Source organism: Natator depressus, chromosome 22 (assembly GCF_965152275.1).
Source record: "Natator depressus isolate rNatDep1 chromosome 22, rNatDep2.hap1, whole genome shotgun sequence".
Taxonomy (NCBI): Eukaryota; Metazoa; Chordata; order Testudines; family Cheloniidae; genus Natator; species Natator depressus.
In genome coordinates, this window is record NC_134255.1 from 10,957,350 (window position 1) to 10,976,711 (window position 19,362).

Consider the following 19,362-nt stretch of genomic DNA (forward strand, 5'->3'; position numbering starts at 1 on the left):
TGGAACTTTGCAATCCAAATCTATTGATTTTTACAGGGATTTTAATTAAAGTCCACTGTTCTGGATACCTGCAATGGCCTCCTGATTTCTCTCTGCTCTCTTTCTCTCCTCATGGACTTTTATGAGCCTACAATCCACATTTCCCATGCTACTACAACTTCAGAGTGTGACCAAAGGAAAATCATTCACAACCTTGCCTGAAAAAACTGGCCTTTTAAACAGAAGACATTACGCTGCTGAAACCACCTGCTTACCCTTAAATAGACCAGCCAACATCCTGAAAAAATCAGCTTGTATGGGATGGATTCAGCAGGTCCTCTTGTGACTGCCTGAGTCGGCCCAACCCAATCTTAAAATTTGTTACAAGTTTGGAATTGTTTTGTAATGCAGGCAGCAGAGATGTCCTGTCAATAGCAGAAACTAACACAAAAGGGGGAATCCTCACTGAGCCCCAAAGCATTACTTACCCCGAGACAAGTTTTCTGAGGGGATGGAGAGGAGAGGAAATATAGCTTGACAAGAGGATGTAGAATGGCTTTTTAGATGATAGACGGAGCTTCTGCAAGCATGGCTTTTCCCCCCCACCTTCCCTATAGCCTCTCATGCTAGTCTCCGCTTTGCAGATTTCAATGGATGCGGGGAATAAGTGCAGGGTGACAACACTTTTCTCTCTCAGTTCCTGATGCATTGATTCTATTAAAGCGAGGAAGCATTCTGGGTACTCATGGCACAGATCGGGCCATCTTCTGTCAGAGCTGTAATAGGGAGAGACAAGCTCAGTGCTCCTTGGATTCTGGAGAGGATTAAATGCACTTTTCTCCATTGATTTATGTCTTACACTGAAAACCAATGCTGTTCTCTCGGATCCATCCACGCTGCTGTTTGAGAACCAGCAGCCTGTTGGGCCAAGTGTGATGGGAGAAGTTCTGAAGGAATCCAGGTTTCAGAGTAGCAGCCGTGTTAGTCTGTATTCGCAAAAAGAAAAGGAGTACTTGTGGCACCTTAGAGACTAACAAATTTATTTGAACATAAGCTTTCATGAGCTACGGCTCACTTCAAAGAATCCAGTTTCTACTCAACGCACAGATGAGACAGACACTGCTCCCTTTTAGCAACTGTTCCATTTGCCCGCTAATGATGGCTTTTGCTATTTGTCTCCACTAGTTGGATATGCCATTTAAAGTTCCTTTTTTGTCATTGTCACAGGGAAAACAGCCGTATAGTAGACAACGAGCCAAATTCTGCTCTCGTTTACATCTGTGAAATCAACAGGAGTTACCCAGATGTAACTGAGAGTCAAATTGGGCTGTTTATGTTAACAAAGCAATGGGAAGAGGGAGGATTCTTTATACCTTGGGTACCAATCACCATCACTTCTCTCTGATGGAACCCATGTGTGTGTCAGCACCTGCTGAGATCAGAGTAACTACATTTTCCTGTCAAACTCATTTCCTGTCCTGAAGTAAATATTTAAAAAGCCCCTGTCACAGTGAAGAGCCAGATTACAAAAGTCCTTGAAGGACAGGAAGGAAAATGTGTAAGGGCTACATTTTCTCCCCAGTGCTGGATGTTTTCATTTTAGTGACGGTGAAAAGTGATGACCTGACAGACCTGGAGACAGATGCCTTTGTTCCAAAGAACATGTCCAGCGGCAAGACAAGCTACACTCTCTCTATCTCGTTGATGTACCTCAACTCTGTCCTGTTGGGACCTCTCTTAGGGGCCATTGAGCAGCTCTGACATGCTAAAGAGCTTCAGTTACTACTAAGCTGGGCTGGATCTGAACTGATGGTGTAGCGGTAAAGGGCTCCCTATCACCTAAAAAAAGTTCCCTGAGCCACAGGGGCAGTTAGCAGAGGAACAAAAGAAATGCATAGGAAATACTCATTGATCTGTATTGGACTGTGCATCTTTGATCTTGGGACATTTCTGTAGGCAGTTAAGCATGGAATTTCCAAACCTGAACACAAAGGCCTGAGACACAGTCTGACCCAAACCGAAACTTCAAAATGAAAGAGAAGAACCCGTGGCAACAGCCTCATGGCTTACAGTGCACATTTCACATCAAGAAAAGAGACCTTTAATTCTTTCTGGGCCCAGCTTTGCAGCCAGTCCAGGACTGATTGGGAGCAGAGTGGCTGCACAATCCACTCCTCCAGGTGGGTGAAACTTTAAAATAATTTTAAATGATAAGAAGTGCTCTGCATTGCCTGTTCTCTTTCGCTGTGGAGGTGTGAATGCCCGAGAATGTTAAACAGTGATAGATGATATCCTGGTATTATAGTAGAATATAGCATTAATCTGAAGTACTTTTTATTTGTATTGCTGTAGCACTAAGAGTCTCCATCATGGATCAGGACCCCAATGTGCTAAGTGCTGCACAAACACAGATGAAAGAGACTTACCCTACCCCAAAGATCTTACAATCATGGCTCTCATTACTGAAGTATCTGAGCACTTCATAATCATTAATGACTTTACAGTCATAACATCCATGTGGGGTTGGGAAGTGCTATTAACCCCACTTTACTAATAGGGGACTGGGGCACAGACAGACTAAACGACTTGTCCAAGGTCATACTGGAAGTTTGCGACAGAACAGGAAATGGAACCCAGATTTCTTAAGCTCCAGGTTAGTGTATTAGTTACTGGACCATCATCATCTCTCATCTAGAGCATGATACCCACTTTCATAGCACCGCTCATAAGAGTGAAGGTTTATCCTGATGCAGTTGGCCAAGGTTTTTGCTCTCCTCATTGTGGTGCAATGTGTTGACTCTTCTGGCCATTCCCCAGGTAGCTGCATCTCAGTGCTGTTAGAAGTGACTTCTTGATGTGCGTAACGTGCTGTGGATGAAAATTGCTGAATATACGCAAACGCATACAACATTATCATTGTGGTCACTGCAGTGAGAGTATCACTCACTTTCTCTTACCACAGCACTAGAAAACTTCATCTAGCTCCCGCAAGAGAGATCTTCCAGTGTAGACATGGGATACAATTTCAAAAGTGCCTAAGTGACTTAGGAGCCAAAGTCCCACTGCCTTTCAATGAGACTTTGGCTCCTAAGTATCCAGGCACTTTTGAAAACTTTACCCACTACCCAAATTTTTGAATACATGGGTTCCCACCCATTTGTGCATCACAAACAGGTATCAGGGTGATCATAAACAGGTCACCAAAAAATGGTTTCCATTATAACAAGAGATAATGGGATGGAAAAGGCTGAAAAACAGCCTGTTTTGGTGAAAATCTTTCAGTCTTTTATGATCGAAAAGGAGAAGAGGCACAAGTCCAACTTTTTGTTTCCTTGCAGGTCACCTTTGAGTAATTTGAGCCCGATCCTGTTATGTGTGAGTTGCTTCCTGTGCAGGGCTGAGCACACCTGACATGCAGTGAGATCACTGTAGGACAGGTAATGTGCATGCAAGAGCCAAGCATTATTGTATGAAGGGACTAACTGACTGATTTCAACCTATGGATATGTTCTCATTCAATCAGATCAGTGGAGACTGAATACTGGTGTGGAGGACAATGATGGGGTATTTAGTATGAAATTCTCCTTCACTGGCTGTTTCCAGCTGCTGCTGAGGTGGAATTTTACTACAGGAATGGAAAAACTGGTGGTAGCATCAGCAGGGCTTCAACTGGCAGTGCTGTGACCCCACCGAGACAGTAATTTAAATCTAGGTATCAGAACGAGGGGGAAAAAACATCTGTTTGTCTAGATGCTCAGCTGCCGTAGTGATGACTGACTTTATAAAGATCTAGGGACATACATTCTGTGGCCTTCATCATTACAATATCTGGTTGTCTTCTATTTGTCACTCTCCCTGTCAGCTAATGGCCAGCTCCTGCAAAGAGGTTCACATGGGCAGCATCTTGCACCCCATACGGAGCCCTGTTTAAATCAGTGGAGCTCCATGCAAGCCCCTGCAGCTCTATCTGCAGGATCAGGCCCTAATAGCCCCTCCTGTTTGCTCTCTGTGGCAATCAAGCAAGGAGGGAACTCACAAAATCAATCAATTTTTCTTCAGTTGTTTTGCTTAGTTTTTTTTTTTTTCTCCTTAGGAAACTAATACTGTGCTTTCAAAGGGGAAAAAAACAACACACCACCACCCTGGGAATGCCCCTGAGTGGGGATGTAAATGTGAATTCTGCAGCTTCTCTGCTGACAATGACACTTGTATGTATGTGAATGTCTGTCTATTTATCTAGTGCGTGTATTTTTTCCAAGGGAGTCTTTGTCTCTGGCCCTTGAGCGACAAGTGCCTAATTGTTCCAGGCTGAATCTTGACTGTCTCCAAACGTAACTATTTTGACACCAGAGAAGTCTGGTTGTTTCCCCTCAGAAGGTAGAGCTGCATTATTGCCAGCAGTACGTCTCACCCACATGATTGGCCTTCAATGCTAATCCCAGCTGATGGTAGGGAGGGGCTGTCCTGGGAGGCAGCCATGTGGTTAACATTGTGCACAGTGTATTTTTTTTCTCCTCTTCTCTCCTTTTCTTTTCAGACATGCAAAATTGTTCCATACAGCCATAGATGTGTCTCCCTGCTGCACTGCCTCTATCTTTTCTCTTCCAGAAACTCAAGGCCCTGAATTAGCAGGCAGAGAGCTCTAAAATCTGCTATTAAATCTGGATGGAAACTGGAAAGGGGATGAATAACAGAAGGCAAGAAAGAGCAAAGTTGGTTATTTTTCTGGCACATGGATGCAATTACATTCAGTGCATTCCAGGGGCGTTCCTTTGAATTCTGTGCAGGTCTGCCTACCATTCCTGGGAGAAAGGAAGAAAAAGGGAGGAAAAGTCTCTCTCTCTCTCCTGGAGACGGAATGTCTGCACTTTCCATCCTCTTTTTAGGTGAGTGGGGCTTTTTTATGGAAATGAAACTTACATTTGCTTTCTCTGGGCAACAGAAAATGCCACAGGGACTAGCAAAGGAGAAGCTCTTGCAAAGAAAAAAACTTGTAGCAAAGTCTGAGTTCAGAGACAACTGGCTTAATTTTGTTGTTGGAGGGGTTTTTTTTTGTTCTTGTTTTAATTATTACCAGGTTTGGGAATGGGAGAATTTTTAAACCTGATTTTGCTTTCGTATGTTTCAATCAAACACAGTCATTATAGTGGAGTTATTTTTGTTTTTAAAAGGTGCAGCAGTTCTAAGCCATGAACTATTTAGGGGTTTGACTCTTCTTGACAAAACAAAGGTGAAGAAAGTGTCTTTGTTCGAGGGATGGTGTCAAATTTGTTTAACTTTATTTTGTTTCATCCAGGAATTTTAATTTCAGGTTAAAAAAATAAAAAGAGCTTATTGTTTCCAGTAGATGCTGCAGACAGCTCAGATTAGAAACAGATGCGTTAAAGTGCAAGTGGAAGGGAGGTGGGGGAGAGAGATGGGGAAAGGGAGGAGGAGAGGAAGGTAGAGAAAGGCGACGAAGAGAAGGGGGGAAGTGAGACAAAGCACTATGGGATGGAGAAAGGGAGAAGAGAAGGGGGGTGACTGAAGGATGGAAAGGAATGAGGAGTAAAAGAGAAACTGGGGAGAGAGAGGAGTGGAAGTATGAGAAGGAGTGAAAAGAAAGAGGGAGGCAGAGGACAGGAAGGGAAGATGAGTGAAAGAATGAATGGAGGAGAAATGGGTAAGAAAGGCAGAGAGACTGGAAGGAGGGATGTTTATTAAAAGACGACCTCTGGAGTAAGGGATTTGCAGCCCTGTGGTATTTGAGGGACCTCGCCTGAGCGACAGGCTCTGAAGCAGACCCTGTCTCCAGAGGCTCCACAGTGCAATGAGTGAGCCTCTGCCTCCATTCCACTCACCAGATTGCACTGACAAGCAGACAGTTCAGCGAGAAATCTTGTGTCAGGGCCGGACATGGGCTGTGATGGCTGGATCCCCGCCAGCAGACTGAGGTTGGGTGTGAGGGCAAGGTCTCCTCCTCTCTGGGGAGCACGGGGGTACCACAGACTCTGAGGGGCAGGTCAGAGAGCCACCACAATGGCTTGAGATGGGAAGATGAAAATGCTGGAATGGAAGGTCTTGTCTGCTGAGGCTCATAGGTCTGAAAAACAGAGACTAGTCAGCATTCTAGATAGGGCTCCAAGAGACGCAGGACCATCAGTAGAGCTGGCTGAGTAATAATCCCAACTCATGTGTTCCATTCATTTTCCCCTGCTCCATCAGTTGTTACGTACATTAATTGCGAACAAAGGTTTTCGTCACTCGAGTGTAAGGTTTCCTCGGCGGGGACGTGGGCTGGAGTGCCAGAGACTGCTGGAGGCAGCTCAGAGACGCTGCGAAGTCTGCAGCAGAAGTGCGAGTAGGAGCTTGTCCCTTCTGCACATTAGCCTCAGCCCTTCTGTATCCACATGCTGAGGGTGTTCGAGAGACTCTGATAGTTTTTACCCCAGTGCCTTTGGAAGGCCATGTGCTAACAGCCAGGCTCCTCTTAAAAGGGTCAGTACTGGGTCTGCCACAGAACCACTACCATATTTGCACTACCTAGCCTAGTTTTATCAGTGGTTAAAGTTAATTCAAGTAGCAGGGGAAGACAGTGCACTAGCTGAGGAGGAGGGGGAATTGTGCAGAGCACTGCTTGCCCCAGCTAGTGAGCGGAAGGGGGGCAGTAATTTCCCCCCACTTTAACCACTGAGTCTTATTAAGGTGGCTACACATGTTGGACGGACAGGAAGACAGAATTCAGCCTTAGCTACATTTATACTTTGCGTTGCTGTCGCAACCCTTATCCAAGAGTCCCAAATAACTAATGCTTATTTGCATTCTAATAGTTTCTAGAGGCCTCATTGTGCTAGGTGCTGTATGTATCTATAGTTAGAGCCCTGCACGGATACAACATTTGCATCTGCATCCAATCCGCAAACATGGTCAGTGTGTGGATATCCACAGATTTGAAGGGCTCTACCTATAGTGAAAGATGGTCCCTGCCCTAAAGAGCTTATAGTTTAAATAATCATGAATGAATTAAGTCTTACCATCCCTTTGTGAATCTTGGAAGTATTGTTACCCCCATTCTGGAAGAGGGGTAAGTTAAGAGACTTCCCCATGATCATAGCAAAGGTGGGAATAGAACCCAGTTCTCCTAGTCCTCTCATCTCAGCCACAAAATTGCCCTGCACCTCTTGTCCTTTGTCTCTTCTGCCCCCACTGTACCTGCTCTGTAGATAAATAGAGGAATTCAGTCTTCAGGAACTGTAAGTCCAGCCCCTTATTCACTAATAATATGCTTCAGAGAAAAATAAGAAAGGACCCTGGCTCCTCTTCTTGTGATCCAGACATCGGGGTGAGATACAGGGAGGCTGGAGAACCTCATTCGCTAGCCGAAAGCAATCCACTTGTAACTATGTTTTTGAAGCTCCAACAGCCCACTTCTCTTCTCACTGTTAAAGCAAAGGGAATAGCTTGGGATAGCATTTGAAAGACACAAGCAAGGGCTGGGAGGAGTGTAGTTGAGGGGAAGTGAAGCACAGCTTGGTTTCCCGTTATTATTAAACATGTCTATGGCATTGCCAAGACGTGCTGTGCCTTACGGACAGGATGAGGGATGGTCCCTGCCCTAAAACAGGCTAATGGAGATAAACCAGCAGTTCGGGTAAAGATGGGAGGGGAGTCAATGGTGAGAAACAGGAGCAAATGACTCTTGGAAGAAGGGAGATTTAAAGAAGGGAGGTTGTGCTCTTAAAAGAGAAGAGTAAAAGACTTTTCCAAGTATGGGGCAAAGCATGAGCGAAAGGCATGAATCAGAGAGTGGGTGGAGGGAACAGCAAAAAGAGAAGTGGGACAAAAATGTGACGTGTTTCTAGCTCTGGAGGCATCGGATTCCAATCTTAATCACACTAGAGCTGGTTGAAAGTTTGCTTTCAAATTGTGTTGTCAACAAAAATGGCTTTTGGATCAAAATGTAAATGTCTGTGGGAAATGTCCATTTTTTGATGACTTTTCTCAAAAACCTGAACACTGTAATTTTTTTTCACCTTTTTGGCAACTAAAAGCTGAAAACAATCATCCAGTTAAGCAAATATTTTCAATAAAACCAAAACATTTTGCTTAAATGACTGAATTTTTTGGTGCCAAAAGTGAAAAAATTCAGTTTTGAGATTTTTGGGTTTTTTCAGTGAGAAGCCCCCTACCCCCTCTCACCCAATTGTAGAAAATTTGAGGAAGACGAAAATGGTTTTTTTGTTAATTTTTCACATGAAAAAAAATCATACCAGTTTCACATTGGTATAATTATGTTGACTTCAGAAGACTTACTTTGGATTTACAATAGTATGAATAAAAACAGAATGAGGACCTTCAATGTACCCAACTGAAGGGAACATGGTGGCAACATTTCACTAGAGGTGAATGGAAAAATTCTGCCAAAATGAAATTTCAGTGGAAAAAGAGGGGAAGGGGTATGGCTTTCTGCAAAAATTGTCTTCCATTTTTCAACCAGTTCCAGAACTGTCATCCCATTGAAAAATATTCCCATTCAAAAGAAATTCCTTGTAAAAATGTGCATTAGCACATGCAATTTTTAGACATTTTGGGTCAAATTCAGGCCTGGTGTAAGTGGCTGCAACTACCTTAACTTACACTAGAGCTAAATTTGGCCCCTTTATCTTGGGAAAGGTTTCGTGAACCACAAAGCTAGAAAATATTCCCAGGTGCTCCATACTAGAGACATAACATATGTTGGCAACCACACTGGCTGTGTCTAGCTTCAGAGATAGGTGGGTTCTAGACCCAAAAGAGTATAAGATTTGCCCGACCAGATCAGATCATTCACCTAGTCTAGCATCCTGCCTCTTACAGTGGCTGAGACATGATGCTTCAGAGAGATGTGAAACCCACCCTAATGTCCTAAGTGCTGCTGCATTGTTGTATGGCAAGAGTACTTACAAATCAGTAGATAAACTGCCTCATAGATCTGCACAGTGGAGATAACCTCCCTGTCAGAACTTTAGCAATTTATTACATGGAAAATTAATCTGGGGGAAGTATTCATAGCTTCTTTTAATGTGACTGACCAGCTGGAGGCAAAGAAGAGCCAGCGCCATGTGACCAGTCTGCTCTCTGCTTGGGTCACAGCCTGAGAGCAACTGCTGTATGTACTATCTTTTGGGGGGGACGTTGGAGGTGAGAGAGACAGGATTAGGTTGTAATGAATTTTAAGGGGACTCTTTATTTGGCTGCTGGACACGGACAGACCCTGTGGTTCTCTCTAGCTCCCTGATAAACTGATACAGTTAGTGTTGCCTCGAGGTGCCATACAGGTTCTCCCCAAGACCTGGCCTGAATTAAGCAGACATGGAAGGGACTACAGGGTAACTACACTACATTATAACTACATTATACATTCTCCATAAACACCCTCTAAAGCATGAAATGTGATTCATCTTTATCATAATCTTGACTCTGACTTCCAAATACTCACTATCACTTAGCATCTTCAAAGCTCTTTACAAGTGCTAATTAATCCCCACAACACTCTCAGTAAGTATTGTTATCCCCATTTTACAGATAGGGAAGCAGCCAGTGGGTAAGTAACTCAACCAAGGTTATGCAGAGAATCCTTGACAAAGAAAAGTTAAAACTAAAGCGGGTCAAGAATTCCTCCCCAGCCGGCCTCCCATGAAAAATAAAGAGTTTTGTGAAAAAAAATCTTAATTTTTGTGTGTGTTTTTGTTGAAAACCCCTAAAATGTACATGGGTGTTTGGTCTGTTTTCTGCAAACAATCCCCCAAATATTTCCATTTAAAATCAGTTTTTGATGAAAACTTGAAAAAAAAAATGGACAAAACCCCCTAGAAATGTTTTTGGGAAGAAAAAGATCTAGTTAACACTCTGGAACTCCAGGCAGGAGCACAGGGCTGGGACATATTAGATCGCACTTCAGTCTCTAGAGGCAACATATGACACAACCTGACTGTGTGTAATAAAGAGGTGTTTTTCTGGCGTCTGGTCTGATTTCATAGCACTGTGTTGAGCTCTGTCCACTGACTCTCTGATATCAAGGAAGTATTTCAGTGTTGTCCCAAGGGTCCACGGTCAGTGAATCAAACTCCAAGACTCCTGTAGTCTCGCTGTATGGAAAAAGGTTATGGTGAAAATCCCTCTAGTGCCAGTTGGCATGATCACAGCTGTCCCAGAATGGAGTGATCAGGTCTGACAGAGGATGTGCAGTTTCCTATATACTCACCAGAGTTCCAGGATGCATCTTCTGGCATAAAATGGAGGCTTTTCTGATGCATTTAGGAACTGCATGCCTGATCACACTAAAGCAGATCAGGGGTCTGTCATAAAGGCTATACATCCTGCTCCTAGTGGGGGAAGTTATTGGTGTTAATGGGCACAGGGAAGAGTTATACATGAATTAACAGAGAGGGAAGGGTAACTCCCAAACTCTGAGCTGACTCTGTCATCTTCTTTTCTCATACTGTGCCAAATGCTCAGATGGTGTAAATTAGCATAGCCCCTATGATTTAAGCGAAACTATGCTAGCATACACCAGCTCTGGATCTGGCTTATTACCTCCAAACTAAATTTAATCAGAATGGGGAATAGTCTTGGTCTGTGCTTTAGATCTATTTAATCTCTTCATCTCAGACATTGCTAATGCTCCCATCATTGCAATATATGTGCGCTACATGGCAGGGTCATCAGTTCTTCTTAAAAAATAAACTCTTCAGTTTATCTTATTTGCTGACATATTTTTCTTTCTTTAGAATCAAAGTCTGTGATATTTGCATGTTTGATAAATTACGATTTGTTCGATATCCAACAGCACAGGCCTGACCCTATACCACACCAGGCTGTGAGTGAGAAGATCTCATAAACTAGGCTAGGTCAGGATTTGGACGGGAGATCTGCGAAGGAAAGCCTAGCGCAAGAGAAAGATCTGTGAAGGAAAGCCTAGCGCTAGAGAAAGTGGTGTCAGAGATAGTACTGAACCAGCATGGTGGTCTGGCATGCTGTGTTCCTGAGGACACCATATTTCAGAGAGAACATAAAACTAGAGTTGTCATTATCTATTGTTAAAGATTCCATAAAACTTCTCACAAGGCTATAGTGTTGTTACCGTCAAATTCCAGCTGAGTACTTGCAGTCTTCCTACCAACAATTTTCCCCAGAAGTTTCAACAGGATAAAATATTCTCTCTGTCTCCCAGATTGTTATGCTGATGTGTTTCACCCCAGCCTACTCCTGCACTATGTGGTGGGGAAGTTATGCATCTTATATCCGTATACGTATTGTAAAATGCTTTGGGATCCTTCTGGATGAAAGGTGCTATAGAAATGTAAAATCATGCGATCTTAAATAGACCTGACTGATGGACGCTCATTAAAAAGTTTTTTTTGTTTGTTTTGCTATTAATCTGCCAGTTCATTAGTTAACTGACGAAAATCTTTGGGTAACATCATGGTGCTATGAATATTCCATTTATTGAGTTCCTTTGAAAAGTTATAATCGGTAAGCATTAGCACTGTTGACACACTTTCCTCGTGCATCCCCATCTGTCTGTCTTTATCTACCTGTTGTCTCTTCAGAAAAAGAAAAGGAGTACTTGTGGCACCTTACAGACTAACAAATTTATTTGAGCATAAGCTTTCGTGAGCTACATTGAGTTTATGCTCACATAAATTTGTTAGTCTCTAAGGTGCCACAAGTACTCCTTTTCTTTTTACGGATACAGACTAACACGGCTGCTACTCTGAAACCTGTTGTCTCTTGTTTTCTACTTAGATGGTAAGCTCTTTGAGGCAGGGGCTATCTTTTTATTCTGTTTGTTCAATGCCTAGTGCAATAGGATGCTGGCCCATGACGGGGGCTGCTAAGCACTAGCACAATAATAAGAAGAATGAATCTGAAGTAGCCACAATATACATTTATGTCATGGGAAAGAACCTAAAGGAAACAAGAAAACATATACCAACTCATAGAATTGTTCCATCCACCAATGATGTGCATTTACATCTAGGGTGAGGCATGGAAGCTATTTAACAGTACACAGTGGTGCGTGTGAAGATTAGGAAAGTAAGTGAAGAAAAGCAACCTATCCATTTGAAACTGCGGGGGCAATTCAAAGTGGCTGATGTAATTAAATGAGTTGAAATCTGGTTAGACATCAGTGTTAACACTCCTTGTGAAAGGCACCACAGGACCTTTTATAACTGGTCTGAAATAGAGTAGAACTGGTCCAAAAGTCTCCATTTATATATATTTTTACAGAAAATGGCCTTTGTATTCTAAGTGAAAATTTTTGTTTCATATGAAATTTTTCAAATTTTCAACAAAAAGAAATATTTTAAAAAATTGTCTTTCACCCCCTTTTTTTTCCCCCCCTCCCCATGTTGCCACTGGAAAAGGAGGACAAACTGGAATGCCAAAGGATTTTTACTAGAGGTAAAAAATCACAGGAAAAGAAAAGAAAACTTTTCTAAATTGTCCATGGAAAAACAACTGGGATTTTTCCATCACCCCCACACAGGCCCTTGCTTTCATGTCTCCTTTGTGTAATCTGTCATCTGTTTATGGGGTGTTGGCACTGTTTAGAAAGAAGCCTTGTGAAAATGCAGCACAACTTCCCAGAAATGTTCATTCTTGCACAACTGGCTCCTAAGGAAGGAGAGCTCTTTCTGTTTATCCTCATGATTGCAACAAATACCTCTGCTTCCCTCATGGCAAATACAGGGGTTTTATAAGGAGGACAGATAGGCTGGGAATTTGGGGATGTTTGAATCTTCCGGAATTGCCTGGGGAAAGAATGTAAACAAGCACCCTGATAAAGCTCTCAGTGTGTGTGGGAGGGACAGGATGTTAAAAGTTAACTGGAATTATGCATGAGTAAGGGCTGCAGGATTGGCCCCAATGTATTTCTTGCAAGATGGGGGGGTGTGTGTGCGTGTGCACGCTCATGCTCAGGTTCTGCCTCTGTGCTTGATCCCTAGAGGAAAAGTGTCTGTTACAGCACTGGCAGGGGCGTTGTACTTCAAGCTGCAGCCGTTAATGCTCTTAGTTCTGGAGGTCTGTGATTCAATCCACAGTGTGTCAGCCAAGATGGTGGCCATTGCTATATCCTCTGCATGCAAGCAGGAATGACTGATGGAGTGTGTGTGTGTGAACTTATGCACATGTGACTGCGTGTGTATTATGTGTGCGACTCCCTGTGTGTTTTGAGTGTGCTGGCACGTGTGTTACAAAGCAGAGGCATTCCGGCTGCAGTGTAAACTTGGGGCCTGTCCTATCTCAAAGATGAATGGCTCTTTTTCAGACGGGTTCTTCGTCCGTTTTTAGAAAATTGTTAGTTTCCAAAAGTGTCTCAGCAAAGAGGCTTGGGTGAAGTCAGGTCACTAGGGGTATGTCTGCACGGCAATTAGACACCCGCGGCTGGCCTGTGCCAGCTGACTTGGGCCGCAAAACTGTGGTTTAGTTGTTCATGCTCGGTCAGGCTTACGGGGCTAGAGCTCTGGGACCCTCCCCGCACACGGTTATGAATAGATACTCGGAAGACTCAAAGGGAGGGGGATCAGGAAAGGTAACATCGTGAAGCATGAATAATGGCAAAGGTATAGATTAAAAGTGTCCCCTAAGGGCTTCTTGCCAGCAATGGGAACGGGAATGAGCAGAGAAAAGGAGAGCACAGTGTATTATTTCTCTCATTTACCCTGGCTATCATCTCCTCCCTTTTATACCTACCCTCCCTAACAGTACTGGCTGGAATGGTAGCTGTGACCGAGCGGCGCTCTAGTGGTAAGAGCACAAGACTCTAAGACAGGAGTTTTAATGCTGGTTTGGATGCTGACTCTTCCTGGGAAAGCCACTTATTATTTGTATTATTGTAACACCTGAGAGCCTCAGTCATGGACCAGGATCCCATTGTGCTAGGTTCTGTACAAACACTGAACAAAAAATGGTTCCTGCTTACAAACAGGAACAGCGTACAATTTATGTATAAAACAAGAAACAACGGATGGATTGAGACAGACAGGCGGGGGGAAGACAAGTAAACAATGAGACAGTATTGGTCAGCATGACAGGAAGTGGTCTCAGAATGCTAGCAGCCTAACCCTTCTCAAGTTTTTTGTAAGCACTTAGCCTCACTGTGCTTCAGTTTTCCAATATGTAAAATGAGGTTGGTTCTCCCTTACAGATGGATTAATGTTTAGAAAGTATATTGCAGATGGTAAATATGATGACTGGACAGGGTATCAAACAAGTTCTCTTCTGAAAGCCTCATCTGCACCTTCCTCCTTTCCAGGAAAGGGCTGGGTTGTTTCTGGAAGGCAAATGTTCTTCTAGCTCATCACCTGTCTTAAAGGGCAAGGGCAAGGGCTTCGCTTGTGTATGCCAGAATCCTTCTCCTGCAAAGATCATTGCACATTAATGGGTGCATTTCCAGCCTGGCTTCCTTTTTCTCATATGTAGATTATCCCCCTTTTTTTGTGCCTACAAAATGAATCTGGGGCACAAATCAGAGTGTGTGTGGTTGCAGCCGATTTGTCCTCGCAATTGACTAGGGAGAGAGGCAGGAACTCAGATCTGAGCCTGCAGTTTGTCTGTGGAAAAAGGTCACTGCAAATTCTATGGGCAGGCAAGCTGCATCTGTAGAAGGAGGCTGCGCTCCTGAAACTGAAAGGTGTGCCCAGTTAAAAGAGAATAATGAGGAGGAGAGGATGGGTTTTATTCTAACTGCAGTGCCAAACTACTGCTACTTTCCACTCCTATAGATCTTTCATAATAAGGAACTAAGAGGACTTTTACAAGTGTACAAGCTAATTAGTGTTGCCTCACAATTCTCTGTGGGGTGAAGAAGTGTTATTAGCCCTATTTTAGAGAGGACTAAGGTGTGGCACAAACCATTGCCCAAGACCACACAGTGACTGAGTGGAACAGCTGAGAATGTAGAACCCAAGAGTCCTGACTCCCAATCTTCTGCTTCAACCACTGCTGTGTCCTGTTCTAATACTTCCTGAAACATACCCAGCTGCACATAGCTGAATTAGTAAAGGCCAACGAATAAATGCATGGGAATCATTACAATAGGCAGAAAAGCTTTTCATACTGATGTGAATTAACTCTTACTGGAGGGATGACTTCAAAGGGGAACAGGAGAAGTCTGATTTGGCCCTTGCTTCCTGCTAAAATTACTCAACAATTAGTATAAAAAATGATGGTGGGGTTTATAACATGGACACATTGCCACTCGATACTGTTCTGACTACATGAATGACACAGTATAGTTTTATTAAGAAAATGCCCCCAAGAAAATTAATTTGCGGCTCCATATCTGTGTTCCCTTTATTGTTTTGTTCCACATTTGGGCAGGGACTGTCTAAACATTCCACGTAGAGTACTTATAATGCTCCCTTTGCTGTCATCTCTGAGCACCTCACAGTCTGCCTGTATTTACCCTCACAACCCCCCGGGAGGTAGGGGAGTGCTATTATTCCCATTTTATAGATGGGGAACTGAGGCACAGAGAGATTGTGGCTACACTATGAGCCAGGGCTGTGATTCCCATATGTGGACATACTCTTGCTGAACTGGTGTGCTAAAAATAGGAGTATAACTGCAGTACTGTACTTGCTACCTCAACTACAAACATACCTGAACCCTGAGGGCATATACTGGGAGCTGCTAGCCTGTGCCATTACAGCGACAATACTATCTTAGCATGTTAGCTTGATGACAGCTAGCACAAGTATGTCCACCGGAGCTGGGAATTACACATGTGGGTTTGTTTCTGTAGCAGCTGGGAGGGTGTTCCCCTGCATAGATTGATAGACACGCTAGTGGACTATAGGAAGTCTATAGGGGACCTGAAGCTGATGCTTTACCCACTGTAAGACCTTTCTTCTTGGGGTCAATCTGTAATAAGGGAGGAAGACTGATGCCCTTCTTTAAAAAAAAAAATGCACACCAGGAGATATGGGTTCAGTTCCCAGCTCTCCTACAGACGTCGGCCAACTCACACAGTGTCTCAGTTCCTCATCTGCTTGTGCACTGTACTCTTTTCTTGACTATTAAGGCTGAACCTTCTTTGGGGCCAGGACTCTCTTTTTTACAATGTGTCTGTACAACATGCTGTTCAATGGGGCCCCAATCTTGGTTGGGTCCTTCAGGCGCTACATAATATAAATCATCATCATGATAAGAACCACTCGGTTCCCTTCCCCATTTGCTCTTTAGTAAAAGCATCAGCAGGAGGTGGTTTTCCTGTATTCAGAATATTTATGAGATATGTGTTGGCTGGATCTCACAGCTCAGCCTGTCGAGGAGATACACAGAGAGAGAGAGAGAGAGAGAGAGAGAGAGAGTCTCTCTCTCTCTCTCTATGTGTGTGTGTGTGTGTGTGTGTGTGTGTATAAAATTTTATCAAGGCTCATAGATATATATCTATGAGCCTTCATAAAATTTCAGCAGCTATGGAAATGTTTAGTATAGAAATGAACTCTATCTATTGGCACAGGAATGCACAGCACTAGGAAACCACGGAAGGCAGGAGGGATCTTCCATATACCAGATAGAGCTTGGCATATCAAACTAAAACACAGAGTCAGGCTTTTTTTTTTTTTCCATTTCAGAAAAAAAAATCACAGGGTTTTCAACCTTGAAGGCAAATCACTTTGTGACTTCATTGTTTAAATTTAGGTTTTGTTTTGCGGGGGGGAATCATTAGACTTCAAGCAAAAGCCTCATAGCCCAGGGACTGTCACTTCTGATTACTTCCAGTGACACTTCCAATTATTTCCAATCACAATTCCAGGGACAAGAGGGAAACAGAGCCAGATTCTCCAACATCAGGCTTTCTGAACAAAGGACCATTTATCAGACCACTGCAGAAAGGGAAGTACCAGGCCGGATTCTGAGTTCAGTTACATCAGAGTAAATCCATTGCAATTGGAGTCAAAGCCATAGCATCTTTGAATAACAGAAGAACACTAGGAATCAAGGGTTCTGTTCCTGACTCTAGCACTGATATGTTTGGTAACACGAGGCAAGTCATTTTCCCTGTCTGTGCCTCAGTTTCCCCAGATGTAAAAGTGGGATAGAATGCACTTCAGAGAGGCTGCACAAAGCTTAATGGATGTTGAAGTGCTTTAAAGACCTTATATGAAAGGGGCTGCAGAAATGCAAAACTATTATTGTTTAGAAAGAGAGTGCTGGGAACAGGAGACCAATGTCTCTGCTGGGGAAACGCCATTGACCTTAATGGAGATATGCCAACAGAGAATTTGGCCCAATTGTAATTCAGGAGATACTTGCCATTGTATCATTTAATAAGCCTCCCCAATAACGGACAGCTAGAGAAAGAAAGAAGAATGACTGATGCATGTGTTAGTGATTATAATTCCCCAGGGCTTGCGCCTTGCAGCCTTGAAACAGAAGGCAGCTGCTGCTCTCCCCAGTGGCAGTGTCAGGCAACGATGCACCCCAAATGTGTCCCAGTTCAACTCATTAAATTGTGGATAGCACAAGTAACAGGTTCAGTGGCCAAGAACCATGTGGTCAGAGTGGAAGGAGCCACCACTAATCGGGGCCTGCCCAGGGGAAAATGAGAAGGATGTTTTACTTCAGCCTGGTAATGCAACCGTCTCATCATTTTCTGACCTGTAATGTCGGATGATGACAATGCAGCATTGGGCCAGTCATGCGTTTAGGCATTTCTGGATTTAAAGGGCCAGATTCTCCACTTCCCTCCTGTGATTCCACCGCTATTCCTGATATACACCAGTTCAAGTGAGAGCAGAATCAAGGTCCAAATTATAAACCCTGTCTTCAGCTTCGGTGCATTAGATCTTTGCATAACATAAAACTGTTTTCACTTTCCTGACTTGACGGACATGTTAATTAATTGTGACTTTAGAGTACCACAGGCCAATTCCCAGCAGAACTGTGTCTCCGAGGTTGGGGATCAACAGTGAAGCAGGCTGTATTCCTACTGCCTAGGAGTTTGGACCAGCTCTGTGGCAAGATGAGACCTGCCACTAGAGCTGGTAAAAAGTTCCTTTTTGTTTTAGAATGTTAGTAATAGCACCAGTGCCTTGGCCAAATTCCACTTCTGCTTATTACTTGCTACTAACCTAAATTCCTGCCACAGATGAATGTGGCATGCCTCACTTTGGTTTTGGTCCTAGACTGCTGTGCGCTGTGAAGCAGCCATTGTTTTCCACCCCAGAGGAAGGTGAAGTGATTTCAGTATCTGTGTCTATCTGATCAAATCTATTCTTCTGTAAAGTACCCTGGAATGGAAGGTGCTATATATAAATGTAAGATGATATTATTTGGCACATTAAGCACAAGCAGTGGAGTGCATAGATATTTTTGTCATCAAAGTTCAGAAATTCACTTTCAGATCAGTGGCTTTGGCATTATTATTGGTCCAAGGCCTTCAAAATCTAGCCAGACATCAGCACTGAAGTCTTTGCTTTTTTTTTTCTTCTCGGCTTTCTCAGCTTCTGTGCCTGCTGGAACAAGCCTAGCTTTCATTACAGGTGCACATCACTGGTGGTGTTTTGAGGTGCTGCTCTCCTGAGAGCCCAGCATTAATAGCCTATGACTTTCAGCATTTCATATGAAGAATTAACAGCTTTACTGAACACATACATTCTGGCTGGACATCTATACGGAACTGACCAGTCCTGTTCCAGTATGGACTGAGCCTTGTGCAAAACCCATCCCTACTTTGGTTGTTCAAAACTCTTGTTTGGAAACACAATGTGGATTTTCCCAAGACAATGTGGTGAGCAATTTCACATAATTCTGCATTCGGTGCAGCCCGCTATTTTCCATATTTCTTTCCCAAAGTGGAATTTTAGGGAAGTGGGTGGATTTTCTGATGGTTAAAGCAGTAGGCTGGGAGTTGGGATGTCTGGATTCTGTTTCTGGTTCTGCTACTTACTGTGTGACAAGTTATTTAGGCCTCAATTTTTAAAAATGCCCACTAATTTTGAGTGCCTCTATTTTCAGGTGGCTATCGTGAGTCGTCTAGGGTCAGCACCTCTGAAAATGAAGCTCAAGAGGCTGATCCAAAGCCCACTGAACTCCATGGAGAGACTTCCACTGACTTCAGTGGGCTTTAGATCAGGCCCTAGCTGTCTCAGCTAGTGGACACTATTACAAATGTGGGCTTCAGCCTCTGTATGCCTCAACTTCTCACCGGTGAAATGAGACTAATATGCATTTATCTGGTGCAGCTTAAATCATGGTTTTAAAAATGCTTTGAGATCACCATAGAAAAGGTGCTGCAGAAATGCAGGGTATTATTGTGTCAAAGTAAATGAACGGAAAGCCATAGAAGAAGTGATAATATTGCAGCTGTTAGTTATTTCAGATTCACAATGACCTCGTGCGAGAAAG

The 19,362-nt window shown here is 43.3% G+C and overlaps 1 protein-coding gene across 1 annotated transcript in view; it reads left to right on the forward strand.

Annotated features, from left to right (window-relative positions):
• The first annotated feature begins 4,689 nt into the window (after positions 1-4,689).
• CLMP (CXADR like cell adhesion molecule) overlaps positions 4,690-19,362 on the forward strand; it is a 69,093-nt gene continuing 54,420 nt past the window's right edge. Inside the window, exon 1 of the mRNA XM_074936794.1 lies at positions 4,690-4,865. Coding sequence (XP_074792895.1) covers positions 4,712-4,865 — 154 coding nt within the window. The 5' untranslated portion in view covers positions 4,690-4,711. The remainder of the gene's footprint in view (positions 4,866-19,362) is intronic.